Consider the following 14481-nt stretch of genomic DNA (forward strand, 5'->3'; position numbering starts at 1 on the left):
CATGTTCGATAGGCAACACCACCAAGTCTGAACATAGAAGACGTCGAGGAAAAGGGCTTATGCAGTTTCGCCGCATCAGCTTTGTGCAATGTACTGACTTTCTGGAGAGGTCCATTGCGTCTTACTCATTTTCTTATACTCAATTAACCAACAGTAAGATTGGTTGTTCACCCATTCAACTTAGTGTAGACTACGTAACTCGCGCCTTTGAACTATTGTACAATAAGACAAGTCGCTGTCCAGATGGTTCTAGCGCAGAACTCTTAAAATTTACCTGCCTGTTTGCATCTGTCTGAAGTACTTGATTTTTCAGCAATCCTTCGTTTCCAGTTGCCTACCGAATGATTGTAATATGGCTAACGTAACAACCGCGTTTAAATCTGCCGATGTGAATACTTCCATTAATTACAGGCCTCTTTCCCTTACATCAGTGAGCTACAAAATATTCGAATACATCATCTACTAACAAAAATTGGAGCACGCTTAAGCTTCGCCTTCAAGAGTGGGACGCGACAGCGTTCCCGTCGACCCGCCAAGGGATATAAGACAATGCGCTACGGCGCAGCGATCACTTACGAGGCGCCCCGCATCGGACTTAGCGCCCACTTATCACGCGGTGAGCGTCGAGCAACGCAGCGTTCGGCGCGGCAACGAAACGTGCGCCTGAGCGAACGGAACGATCCAAAGAACTCGGTGTCTCCGAGGGGAAACGATCTACGCCAGCGAAACGTCGTGATCGGCACGGGCAGAGAGATAGATAGTAATCTAAAGAAAGGAACGGCGCTTGATTCTGCAACCGGGAGCACGGCGAAGCGTCGTCAGGGGAGAGGGAGTCGGGACCGCGACGCGCCTGGCAGCGGTCCCAATGCGCGCGCGGCGCGCCTCCTGTCGGGGCAGCGCCGTACATTGAGAGGAGGGGGTCTTCTGTGTTTGCCGCAAGATGGCTCTGCGTGTGCGGAAAGCGCAGAAGAAATGCAGCGGAAACGCACTTCGCTACTCGTGTAATTGCGACTTCTGTACGTTACATGTTCATAATTACCGATATACACCGCAGTATAACTTTCCACGGCTCGTTTCGAAGGCAACACCGCATTCACTAGAGGCGCGTTTGTACCGCTTGGAAGCATCGAACTCGTGGCTGAGTGACTTCCTCTTCAGCCACCGAGGTGAGCGGACGCGGAATGTCGGGCTCTTCGCGAGCGGCTTCAGCGGCCCTTTTGGGCCGCGGTATCAGGTCAACTGAAAAACCAGGTCAGGACTACCAAATGATTCTACCAACGCTGCCAACAGGTGCGTCCGTTCTGCATACGGTTTTTTTACATGGTGACGTTAAGGCGAGGCCTTACAGAGTGGAACATTTTCGAGACGCTCTTACACGGCTGTCTCTCATGCCGGAAGTGGTTGCGCTGGGTGCATATCAAATGAACCATCTGTGGGCGGTGACTTTCAAGGACGAAGAAGGGAAAAAGAGGATTATCGCTGCAGACGCGTTTGATGTCAAGGACCACCGCTGTGTGGTCGTCGACCCGTGTGACAGAGGCGTCCGCATCAAGCTCTACTGGCTCCTTCACGGTGTACCTGACGACGAGGTTCGCACTGCCTTGTCGCCTTTTGGAAAGGTGACTGAGATCACCAGGGACAGGTGGCGGGTACAAGGATGCGTTGACAAAGGGTCAACCACCCGTACTGTCACTATTAAGCTGAAGGCAGGCGTCACCGCTGAAGACTTGCCCCACCAGCTGCGAGTGGCGGAAGATGTTGCGCTCGTGCACGTCCCTGGCAGAGCTCCCCTCTGCCTCCGATGCCGTGGCATCGGGTACATACGACGCGAGTGCCGTGTACCACGCTGTGGGCTTTGTCGTCGTTTCGGCCACGACGAGACCCAGTGCGTCCGAACCTATGCCACAGTGACAGGCCCGGCAATGAAGGAAGATGTCGCAGATCACTTGATGGACGTGGTCGACGCAGTGGAAGCCGCAGGCGAAGGGAAAGAGATCCAGCCCTCGGTGTTAACGCCCCTCAAGAAGGCAACGACTGTTAATGAAGACAAGCCATCGGACGGCTGGAAAGACCCATGGGATGACACGGTGCAACCAACTAACTCAACAGAGGTCGAGGTAAAAGAGGCCGAAGAAACGTGCACATCAACAGAAGTGACGACCGGCGAACAGCATGACACTGACGACACCGTGATGCCAACGTGAAGTAGTGCACCTGCTAAGAGGCTTCACGAAGAGGCGGATGAGCTAGAGGAAAAGGATCAAGAGACTGGGAATGACGAGCCTCCTCCGAAAGCTACCCCGGGACGCCGACCGGCGTTCAAGCCCAAGCCCGGCGTTCCAGCCAAACGCCGTTCTACAACCCAGACGCCTCCGCGTTAGCGGAGGCGTTCCTGGGTCAGAAAAAATGTTGTTGGGGTCTGGGGACTGGGGTTGTGTGCAGGATGTGCATCGGCCGTCGTCATTGGACTATGAAGTCCAGAAAACCATGGTCCGCCTCCCTACACCATCGAGTCATCGTAGCAGATGTGAGACGGACGATGTGCGGTAATTGGTTTAGAGTTCCTCCTGGTAAATGGTAGCTAATTTTTCGACTGGTCTTTGTGTCGCGACGTTGAACGTGCGTGGACTTAGCGGGCGTAGAAGGCAGTGCCAAGTTAACCGTATTCTTATTGAAAATAATATTGTAACCAACAGTTACAACAGCCGTTTCTGCGAAAACTGATTTATGCTGGGCGAACCTGTGCCCGTCGACAAAAAACCGACTGAGCACTCAACAACAACAAAAACGTCCCTCGAGCTTCGCTCCTTCGAACGTCGTCCTCCTCTTTCTCGCCTGCTGTCGCGTGCCAACCGTCCGATTCTCGCGCACGAGCCGCCGGCCTGTCAGTACCGGCCGAGCGTTGCCTTGCGGTGCTTTGCTTGACGCTCGCGGTGTGGCGGCTACGCAGTTGGGATATGTCGGTCGTCTTTGTCTTCTCGCAATGCTGGCGGCAATATTGACTTATTGGCCATTCAAGAAACAAAAATTGCAACTGATGAATGCACGGAGCAAATGGTTAACGTTTTCCGTCCTAGATATACCGTAAGTGTATGTCATGCGGCGGGTAGGTCTGGAGGCTGCCTTATTCTTTTACGTAGCAGTATTGCTGTAGTTGAAGCCGTCACGTCATCCGAGGACGGTAGAATGGTCCTCTGCGATTTTACTTTCTCAGAGATGCCTTGGAGGGCTTTATGTGTTTATGCTCCGAACGTAGCACGGGAGCGGGAAGCCTTTTTTGGTAATATCCAGCAGTACTTGAATTGTGAAAGACATGTCATATTACTGGGTGATTTTAATTGTGTTTGCTTTCCAGAAGATAAATCTAAGTTGACTAGTGTTTGTGATAAAAGTGCGTTGCTTTTAAGTTCGATTGTAAGGCAACAAGAGCTCAAAGACATTGGTTATGTGTTGTCAAGCGAAAGTCATACCATGTATACGCACTATCAAGGTCAGTGTCATGGCAGGCTAGACAGAATTTATGCTCCGTTAACCTTTGTACCGTTATTTTCAAGTTATCAAGTGCTACATGTTAGTTTCAGCGATCATTGCCTCGTTATGTCAACCATAGGAAAGAAACAAAAACCATCGAAATTCAGCTGGGACTTATGGAAGCTAAATGATAAGCTTTTGCAAGACGACGTTTTTCAAAAGGTAGTTCAAGAAAAGCTCGAAAATTTGCTCAGCATAACTACGTCAGCGTTCTTCATTGCAGAATGGGAACTCTTCAAAAGAGACGTTAAATTAACCGCGATTGAAAGAGCATGCGTAGTCCATCACAAAGAAAAAGAGCGTGAGAAGGAATTACACCTTAGGCTAAAATACATGCTCAGCGCAGAAGGCTCTTCGCCTGGCTTATTTTCGAAAGAAATCAAAGAAGTTAAGTCTGAACTTGAAGTCATGGATGAAGAAAAGTACAGGGGTGCGGTGTTAAGGGCAAGGGCGGAGAGATTATGGATGGGGGAGACGCCTACCAAGCGAGCAATAAGTGACGAGAAGAAACACGCGGTTTCCAAAGAAATAACAGAAATAACTTATCAAGGGGAAGTCACTAGTGATGTTGGAATGATTGAGCACGCTTTTGAGTCTTATTATGAAAGTTTGATGGGGAAAAAGACATGCGATATCGAAAGGTATAGAACTGACTTCTTGCCATTAATGCCAACATTATCAGACGAGGTCTGTGAAGCGCTCGACAGACCAATAAGCCTTTCAGAAATTGAGGATGCGATTGACGAACTTAGTCCCGGCAAATCACCGGGGCCTGATGGTCTGGGAGGGGCTTTCTATAAGAGCTTTAAGAGTGAAATAGCTGTAGCATTACATCGCGTGATAAGGGAGATGTACGAGAATAAGGAAGCACCTCCTTCTTTTCGGACATCGCACGTTATTTTAATTCCTAAAGCAAAAGATCCTGCACGACTTATGGCGGTTGAAGCCTACAGACCAATAAGCTTGACGAATACGGACTATAAGGTGTACACTAAAGTACTGGTGCGCCGATTGCAGACCGTTATAAAAGAACTTGTGGGACCCCATCAGACATGCGGTATCAAAGGCAGATCGATCTTTTCGAATATACATACTGCAAGGACCATACTGGAATGCTGCGATGAAAGGGAGGACAGAGTCGCTATGATACAAATTGACCTTCAAAAGGCTTTTGACAGAGTCGTCCATGATGTCATATTTTTGCTCTTAGAACATGTTAAAGCCGGTGCAGTGATAACACATGGAGTAAGAATGGTGTACAAAGATTGCACCGCAAAGTTAGTAATTAATAGGAAATTAGGCGCCAGTATAAAAGTGGAGTCATCAGTAAAACAAGGATGCTGTTTGTCACCTCTTTTATTTGCCTTGTATTTGGAGCCTTTCTGTTTGAAAATAATTAAGAGCCAATCCATTTGTGGGTTTATCTACGCAGGAATTGAGACTAGAGTTCTGGCTTATGCAGATGACGTGGCAATTTTTTGCCGTGATACAGAAAGCGTGAATAACACTATGAAAGAGGTTGTTTCTTTTTGCGCCGCAACTGGAAGTGTTGTCAGCTGGACTAAATGCCTAGGTTTATGGCACGGCAGCTGGACACAGGTACCCGAGTATTTTTGCAATATGAACTGGAGTGTTACCCCTGGAAAATATCTTGGGGTGCCATTACAACATTATCGTGACAGTGCTGCGTATTGGATCGAAGAAGTAAAAAGAGTGAAAGATCAGACAGAAAAGTGGGGCGGGCATAATTTTTCGATGTTTTCAAAAGCTAGTGTTTGCAATTTGTTTTTAGTTACAAAGGTGTATTATGTACTACAAGTGTTATGCATGGCAAGGATTTCGGTGCAGAAACTTCACAGAGTGTTTGCGGTATACAGTGAAAGCTCGTTAATTCGAACTTCAATAATTCGAATTTATGGATAATTCGAACTGTACGATTTGGTCCGGCCAAGCTCCACAGATGTCTATGTATAAAAAAGTCCGTTAATTCGAACGCGAGAAGGCTGCCTCACGGATAATTCGAACTACGCTCGCCTGGCACACGGCCAGAGAAGCGCGCCTACTGCCTACACACAAGGCTGTATTGCCTCGGAAACGGAGAGAACGGCGAGAGAAGGCAAAATCGGAGAAAAATCTAATCGACGCGAGGTCAGCCAGAAGGCAGCGGCGGCTGCCTTCTGGCCGTTCTACGTAACCTCCGAGACTTCTTGCCCGTTGCGAATCTCGGAGCCTTTGCAAATCTTGTACAGCTGCTAATGTTGTGCGTAGATGGCACGGCAAGCTCCAAAACACAGTTAATCAAGTACGTCGCAGCTGCGCTTGCAATCAAGAACCAACGAATCAAGGCCTTCGCCACCTTCACATGTTCAGCGTCTTTGTCTCGGCAGTCTTCATCGGTTGTGCACCTCTGTTTTCTGCTTAGGAGGTATCGGCCATCGCGATTCATTGTGACGGTGTTAAGCCTCGGCTAACGTTCGTTTCGGTGGATATCGGTGGTGTGGCACAGTCGGACCCAGAGCTTCGACTTGAAGATGGCGTGTGCCCGCGGCAGGCGCCATCACTTTTTGACACGCCAAATTTTTGACATGCCCTACTGCTTCCAAATCGCAGTGTACTGTTGCCCTCCTTCACTTTCGTTAGTTCGAACTTTCGTTAATTCGAACTGAAGCGGCTTCCCCTTGCGGTTCGAATTAACGAGCTTTTACTGTATATATGGGGATCCACTTGGGAGAGAACTAGCCGGTGTAACTTGTTTCATTCGGTGAAGAATGGAGGACTAGGATTAACACATTTGTTTTTGAAACAGATTGTTAGTAGGTTCTTTTTCTTAAGGGACCAAAGTGATATATTTCTGCGTACTGTTATTCAAGTGAGATTGAGTTCTTCTTTGCCAGAGTGGGTTGTCTCATCAACAAATGAACGCACTCGAACACCAATAGGCTTTCTGAGGGAAGTTGTTATGTCCTTTTCTTTATTGAAAGCGCATTTTTCGAACGAATTTCTGACTTCAGTGACGCGTAAGAAACTTTATAGTGATCTGGTTGATGTTTTCTTGCCGCATCCTGTTTACCGTATGATGTATAACGTAGGACCTGAACGCAATGTGCTGAAACGCGTTAGAAAAATGCCGGTTAGATCTTCAGCGAAAACCTTCTTTTTTCAATTGCATTCGGGCACTCTCCTTGTGAAGCCATGGCTGCAAAGCAAGGGCTTCTTTGTTCCATGGTCTGTTAACTGCATCATATGTAAGAAACCTGAAACTATTGACCACATCTTCTTGGATTGCCATGACTCAGTTTTCTTGTGGGATGTTCTCAAACGGACTCTGAAGAAAGACCTGCCGTTAAGTCCTTTCGGTATTCGGTTCTTACCGTGTGCAGACACAGGTGGAGTGCCGGCTGACTTGATTATGCTTTTGTGTATGAGCAGCGTGTGGAAAACGCGTATGGATGTCAGGAATGCCCGCGTAGATGAAAGGTCTGCGCGGGAACACCTAAATGAAAGTCTTACATACACGCGTGATGCCCTCAAGCACATGATTGAACCCTCAGGAGCTTGACACTTTGGTGTCTGTGATATCCTCTTTGACTGCCTTTTAAATAGGTAGTCTCTCGAAGTGATGTAATATTATTTTTCTGCACCAAGTGACCTACTTTGTACGCGTTTGACTGGTGTTGAAATCAAGGTAGTAAAGAAAAAAAAACTCGTGGCTGAGTGGTAGCGTCTCCGTCTCACACTCCGGAGACCCTGGTTCGATTCCCACCGGGCCAATCTTGGAAGTTGCTTTTTATTTATGAAGCGCCTGCCGTGATTTATCGCTCACGGACAACGCCGCGGACGACGACACCCGACACGGACGCCGACGACACCGGCTTTTCTGCGACACGAGCTCCTTAACGCTATCGCGTTAAAATATGGCACACCCGAATGACACTCCCTTCTTTCTTGATAACTAACGCGCCTTTCGACATGAACGATGCTGGCAAAATAAGTTATTCCAACTCATGACTATTCGTCTGATTTCATTGCATATGACTCGCTATATTGATAGTGTTTTCGTTGACTTCGCAAATGCTTTCGACTAGGTAGGTCATAAAAGCTATTATTAAAAATCCACAAAGTTCAACTTCATGAATATACCACAGTTTGCATCTATATAATTCCTATCAAATGGTTCTTAATCTGTTACCCTTTCTAATCCAGTGGCAAAAAAGAAATGTTGCCATATTGTAAATTAATGCTGCACATTTCGTGCGTGTCGCTGAACATGATAACACCACTTGCGTCTTTCAAGGCACTTCAACGTTCAAAATATACTTAATAGATGCCATAACTATCCTGAGAGCAGCGCCACTAGAAAAAGACAGATGGCATTCTCATCCATGTAGTAGACTTAGTATTTACATGAACTGATGATCCATGTAGTGTTTTGTGGCGACAGGGACAATTATGACCAAGGAGGGCAAGGCCAGTGGTTATGAGTTCAAAATGAAGCGATGGATAACGAGCAGTGGATGTGATGGCGCTGTGAAAGGGCCTAAATTCCTGTCGCAGTAAATGGCGCAAAGCCTATGTGTAATAAGATATCGCAATGAATAATGAAGTGTGATACGGGCGCGAGAGATACATTGTGAAACAATGACGATGTGCTAAGATATGCCTGATGCAAAAACTTTCCAACATAACTGCTCCCTTAAAGGAGCCCTGGAAACTCAAGAACATGGAAACGTGTGCTATACAAAACTGCTATCACAGCAGCATCCTCTGGAGAGACGATGCGCTACAAAACTATTGCGCTAGTTTCATGCAAGTAGACATCGTTCAAGAAGCCTGGTACAACTTTGGTGGTAAAAAGCGGTCGTAACCAACAAACATAGCGGCATGGACCGGGACGCAAAAATGGTATGCTAGGAGAAAATGGTTCTTTCTCTCTCGTTTGGCTTCCCGACATTCCAGGAGGATGTGGACGACGGTGAACATCTCACCACATCTACCACAGATGGTAGGTTCCTTACCAGTCAATGAAAACTTAAAGTACCATGTGAGTGTCTTGTTCTGAGACAACAGAATACAACATCAATTCGTCATGTTGCCGTTGTAGAGGTCCAAAAACCTAACTGTGGCTTAATCAAAGCAAGCTTATTATTTGTTTCGGCGTTCCACAAGCATTGCCAGCGGCTTCGCTGTTTCTTTCGCACAAAAGGCTTCAGATCTGTGACTGGAGTAGAAGTGGTAGCATTAATTGGTGGCAATGTAATTGGTGTAGTCATTCGGTCTGCTAACACATTGCTCTCGATGCATCTATGACCAGCAACCCACCATGTTACCACATGTCTACGAGATGAATAAAGATTGCACAATTATGAGTAAAGCTCATAAACAACAGGAATTTTTTTCTGTTTTATTAAGGAAATCAGTGCTTTTAGGAGCCTTAAGGAGTCCTTAAATAGTATTTCCTTCTCTATTTTTAATTTTTACGTGTTTAACCACATACAATTTTGCTTAATGCCTGCAGTAAAGATATTATTCTGTATTAGGATTCAATACCTTTGATCAAGAAAACGAGAGACCAACACTCGCGTTACATACGCCCGCTTGCGACTTTGATGCATCGGTGCAGAATTCAGAGGAAGAGTACTTCTATTAGAGTTCATAGAAATGCCTTTGTATTTCGAGCTCCGGTGCGTGCTGTGTAACTTTTACAAAAACTATATCACATTCTATCAGCTGCCACTCCCAAGGCGGTAGCAGCTTCGCTGGAGCCATTAAGCGACGTTCGAGGAGTGGGACATGCGTTTCATGGCAAATTTCCCTCATATACAGTAAGAACGCTGTCTCACTGAGGGTCGATTATGGAAAAGTGTAGTACACTAAATCGTTAACGGTGTTAGAACATGGAGTTCATGGTTAGAGTGCACCTAGACGAACTATGTGAAGCTGATGTATGATCTCTGCAGATGGAGCGACCACACATTCGATTCTACGCATAAGCTTTCAATAGGGCTTGTTCTGAAAGCGCTGGTGGCCAGGCGGATACGTAGATCCTAAACGGCATCTAACAACTTTAGTAGCGCTCAGAGCGTAATAGTGATAATCTACAGTGCCATAATGCAGTTGCTATCAGATGAGGCTCTTGTAAAGGTTCATTAAACATTTCCTTTGGCCGCCCCGTGTTGTGAGAGATAGAATTTTAATTTCGTCCATTGTCCTTATGCATTTCGCTTAGAGATATTTTGTGTTGAATTAAATTAAGCTTAGAGTCAATTAGGATGCCTAAAAACGCGTGTTCTTTGTTTACAGGCATTTGTCGTTCATACACTAATACACTAGGATCGGGAACTACGCCACTCTTTCTTTTAAAAAGAACATAAATTATGTGGGGGTTAAATTTAAACCAGTTTTCGTGTGCCAACTTAGAAACTTTATTCAAGCTATGTTCTACATTCTTGAATTTTTATGCGAAGCATACTAGCCGCACAACCACGCTCTTCCTTGCTGCGCCGCGCGCGGCCGCGTAGCTACCATCTGACGTCATAACAGCTGCAAAAGCGGAGGCTCAACTCGTGCGCTCGCTTGCGGCCGCGTAGCTACATAGCGGGGTCTCAGCTCGTGCGCTCGCCTGCATGAGTTGTTTCTTCGTCTCGCCGAACCAAATATAGCCAAGCAACAGCAGTTCACCAGGCTAAACAGTGGTTCAACAACTAAAATAAAGGCTAGTATGCTTCGCATCCTGGGCCTATCCTTAGCTAAGCCACAGCCATTTTTAACTAACTTTCTGCAGTACAGACGACAGTGTGTAATGGTGGAAAATAGTTTGTTTTTGCCTGTATTCATTCTGGAGTCCCTCAGGGCTCGATATTAAGCCCCCTGCTTTTTAACATTTATGTGAATGATTTGTCCAATGTAGCAGGTAATTATATATATCAATATGCCGATGATACTGTTCTTGTATCCTGTGCAACTAATTACTCTTATGCAATCAGCTCCTTACAGAGTGAAGCAACGAAAGTTATGGACTGGTTTGCGGCTAATTTAATAAGCATCAACCTTTCAAAAACGCGACTTGTCTGTTTCCATAACCCCATGAAAAAGCTCCTGCCTACGACATCATTATTCTTACACACATCGGACTGTTGTGACTGTACATGTCAACCTGTTAAAAATGCATCTTCTGTTAAGTACCTTGGGTTGCTTTTTGACTGTGATCTCTTATGGAACTCGCAATTATTCCACCTCTGTAAAAGGCTGCGCGCGGTCTCCTGTGTATTATACAATATGCGATGTCTTATGCCAATCTCGGTTCAAAAAATTACTGTCCATGCTTCAGTCTACAGTGTGCTACCTTATGGTTCGACTGTGTATGGCCATTGTACTCTTAGGTGGAGCTCAAGAATTATTTCAATTTTACGTTCACTGCTGTCATCAGTGGCTTACAATTTGTGTCCAAAGCAAGATGCAGACGTCTTCAGGTTGCTGAATTTGCCAAACTTCACTTCCCTGAATGTCGAAAGTGTTGTAATTAAACACTTCTGGAATAATGATTTTAATACACGAGATATGCCTTTCCGCTCCTTAAGACCGAAGGAACCCTACGTCATCCCCAAGACTGCGACAAAGTAGGGAAGGAGAACGCAGCAATACTATGTTCCAGCCATATTTAATAAATTGCCAACGCCTGTGTTAAAGGTATACACAAGACGTGGGATTAAGAAACTACTTAGAATTTTCGATGTTTAATGTAAGATTTTGTATAACTATTCAACATTTTGCTCCGACCCGCTAATAGCTAACGCCACTATTAACCCTGTGCAATTTTCTGTGACCTGAATGCCAGGCACTGCCAGTCAAGCCCTCTGAGGCTTTCTTAGACCTGCTATACGTACTTTGTTTTCTTTATGCACAATAAAGATGGTATTGTATTGTATTAGTGTAGTGCTACTGCCGGCTCTATGGAGGAAAGCTCGCCTCGGCAGGCCAACTTCCTCTGAAGCCGTCCCTCCTACTCTCCGGAGCCTTGTGCGTGGAGCCTTTTGCGTAGGAATAGGCCCACACTGCTGCCGTACCGTTCGTGGCTGTTTCGTACGTGGTAACGATTAGTGGGCGCCTGCCATCAAGGGCATGGAACCACATAAGAAGCATAACGCGTGGGTTTCTGCTACCGCAGGCGCCGTTGTTCGATTGAAATGCGTTGCCTTGAAACGTCGAGAAAGACTGGGGAGCCAGAGCCATCCCGACATAATTTTCAAAGCATCACTTGCGCTTACCAGCGCTGTTAATCCGCGCGCTCACCTCGAAACCCGCCAAGACTATGCCCGAGCACGGTCTATCGTTTCCTGAATTAGCTGTTGAGTACCTTAAACTCCAGTGCGTATTTGCTTGCTAATTTTCATTCTGCTGTCTTGCACCTATATAGGATGGGACGAGACCAATCGCGGGTAGTTACTTCTCGCACGTTTCATTAGTGAAAGATTCTGTTGTGCGTCTTTTATTATGAGAGAAATAAATAGCATTAACCTGCACCCTAAACTCCGAAGTCTTCGCCTTTGTTGAGGTGTCCGTGCAGTATTTTGTAAGATTGTGTGGTGCGATGTCGTTACGCGGTAGAGACGCACCTACTGAGTTCTCGTCGGTCCGCAGAGAAGCGCAAGGCAGTGAGCAAAAAGACAGCGTCGACAGGGACTGTCTGCCATAACAATGGGCTGGCACCACCATAAATATGGTGGAGGTCCCCGGCTTGTAAGTGCATCGTTGAGTCGTTGGAAACAAGATGGGGCCAATTTTTCTCGCACGGGAAAGCACTCGCTACGAAACCTGAACGCTCGCTTGATCGCCTGCACCTGTTTTCAAGGGCAAAAGGCATCACCGCTTCCCTGAAAATACGCCCAAACGGAACAAATCACCGTCGAAAGGGCGGCTCACACGTAAACGTATTCACACGTACGTTTGTAGGGCGAAAAATTTCCTAGTTTCCCTGAAGCCATCCCGAAAGGCAACCAGTCGTCCTTGACGCGGCCCTCACGGCGTGTTGGGCACAATGCTGGTTAATCGCCCGAAGCATTCATTTGCTACATATTTGCCACCTGGTCTGCTGCTTGCTTAAGCGGCGAGCTTCATTATCATTCGGTGCGTTACCTGACTGACATAAGGAGAGACTCCACTGCTTCATACACGCCAATTCCTTCACTCAACCTCGGTATGCGTTTGTCACGCCTAATACGTGCGCCTATTCTGAAAGTACCGCAGCACAAGCAGCCAAAGCGAGCCCACTACAACTACCGCTTGCCTATCACGTGAGGGCCTATTTCCTATCATTCCATTAATCTAAATTTTTTTGTAACTAGCGTTCAAGGTTATCACGTGACACTTCCTCCACTACATGCGGGCCAGACAGCCACGGGGGACTGTTGCGGCTCCGCCCCCTGACGCGTCACATCGGTAAAGCTGTTCGTTTGCACGTGGGAAACCCGCCTGCGAGCCTCCTTGAAGTTACATTTTCCTTTACATGGACTGCTTCTGTTCTTTCTTCCAGCATGGGCATGTCTGCCAGTATGCGCGTTGCTCGCCATCACAGTTCAGGCAGCGTCGAGCGTTTTTGCAAGTTTCAGAGGCATGGTCACCTGCACTACAGTTAGCACATGTCGCACGGTTTCGGCAGTTCGGGAACTGTGATCGATACGCTGCCATTTCAAGCATCGAAGAGGATTTGGAACATATGGTATGAATCGTAGCTTCACATAGCATGCCTCGATTGTCTCGGGCAGTATGCTTCAGCCAAAGATAAGTACTAAATCCTTGGTTTTCATCGCCGTGCCCTCGCTCCTTAAGATAACTCGTTAAACACTATTCAAATTTAGCTCACTCCAACCTTCCACAGTTCAGTTTCTGTGAGCTCGATCAGGTCATCATCGGAAGCAACATCACACCTGATGTTCATAATTTGGCGCGGGCATATTCTCACAGGGAATTCGCCGAATTAAACTATGTTAGCAAGATTTTCATCCTTTTTATGTGTGTCTTTAATTGTGCCCTTCGTTTCCATGATATGGTGACACACCGCGAGGAAAAACCACTGATTTCAGTGAAGGGAAAACGGGAGGAGTGCTTTCCCTGCATACTTCGTCTATCTTTATTTGTGGCCTTTGTCTCCATAATGTAATGGTAAACTGCGAAATAGAACGCCGACATCAGTCAACAGAAAACGGTTCAAGCATTTGGCCTGTCTAGCTCGTCTTTGTGGGCCTTCATTGCGCAAATCGTCTTCATCATGCAGTCCAACACCGCGAAATAGGACGCCAACACTGGTAAAGAAAAAAAATTGGAGGACGCTTAAGCTTTGCCTTCAAGAGTGGAACGCGACAGCGTTCCCCTCGACCCGCCAAGGGGTATAAGACAATGGGCTACAGGGCAGCCATCACTTACGAGGCGCCCCGCATCGGACGCGGTGAGCGCCGAGCCATATGGTCGAGCAACGCGGCGTTCGGCGCAGCAACGAAACGTGCGCCTGAGCAAGCGGAACGAACCGAAGAACTCGGTATCTCGGAGGGGGAAATGATGCACGCCACCCAAACGTCGTGATCGGCACGGGCAGAGAGATAGACAGATAGCGATCTAAAGAAAGGAAGGACGCTTGATTCTGCAGCGGGAGCAAGGCGAAGCGTTGTCAGGGGAGAGGGAGTCGGGGCCGCGAACCGCCTCGCACCGGTCCTCGCAGCTCCAATGCTAAAGCCCCTGAAACTTCGTAAAGTAGTGCCACTCTCCTCCTCCGCCTTCACTCCTCCTCGTTTCTCCTCTCTTTCACGCTCCCTCGTCGACCATGGCACCGCCTACTTGCTCGAGCGCAGCAGACGACCTTTCGCAGAGTGAATGCACGCATAGCAAGGCAGTGCTCTTTAGGCGTTCACGTTGGCTTTCCAGCTCCGCGTAACTTCGTGTACAGCATAGAATCTTTAC

The 14481-nt window shown here is 47.1% G+C and overlaps 2 protein-coding genes across 12 annotated transcripts in view; one reads left to right on the top strand and one right to left on the bottom strand.

The window, feature by feature from the left end:
- The window catches only part of LOC135897954 (neprilysin-1-like), a 752274-nt gene that overhangs the window by 631989 nt on the left and 105804 nt on the right, over positions 1–14481 (bottom strand). The gene's annotated exons all lie outside the window — the stretch shown is intronic.
- Positions 1182–2204, top strand: LOC135897889 (uncharacterized). Its single transcript, XM_065426576.2, has one exon. The coding sequence runs from the start codon at positions 1182–1184 to the stop codon at positions 2202–2204; it is 1023 nt and encodes a 340-aa protein (XP_065282648.1).

The sequence above is a fragment of the Dermacentor albipictus genome, chromosome 2, assembly GCF_038994185.2.
Source record: "Dermacentor albipictus isolate Rhodes 1998 colony chromosome 2, USDA_Dalb.pri_finalv2, whole genome shotgun sequence".
In the NCBI taxonomy this organism is placed as follows: domain Eukaryota; kingdom Metazoa; phylum Arthropoda; class Arachnida; order Ixodida; family Ixodidae; genus Dermacentor; species Dermacentor albipictus.

Coding starts and splice junctions, on each gene's coding strand:
- LOC135897889 (XM_065426576.2), top strand. CDS start 1,182: ATGTCGGGCTCTTCGCGAGCGGCTTCAGCGGCCCTTTTGGGCCGCGGT.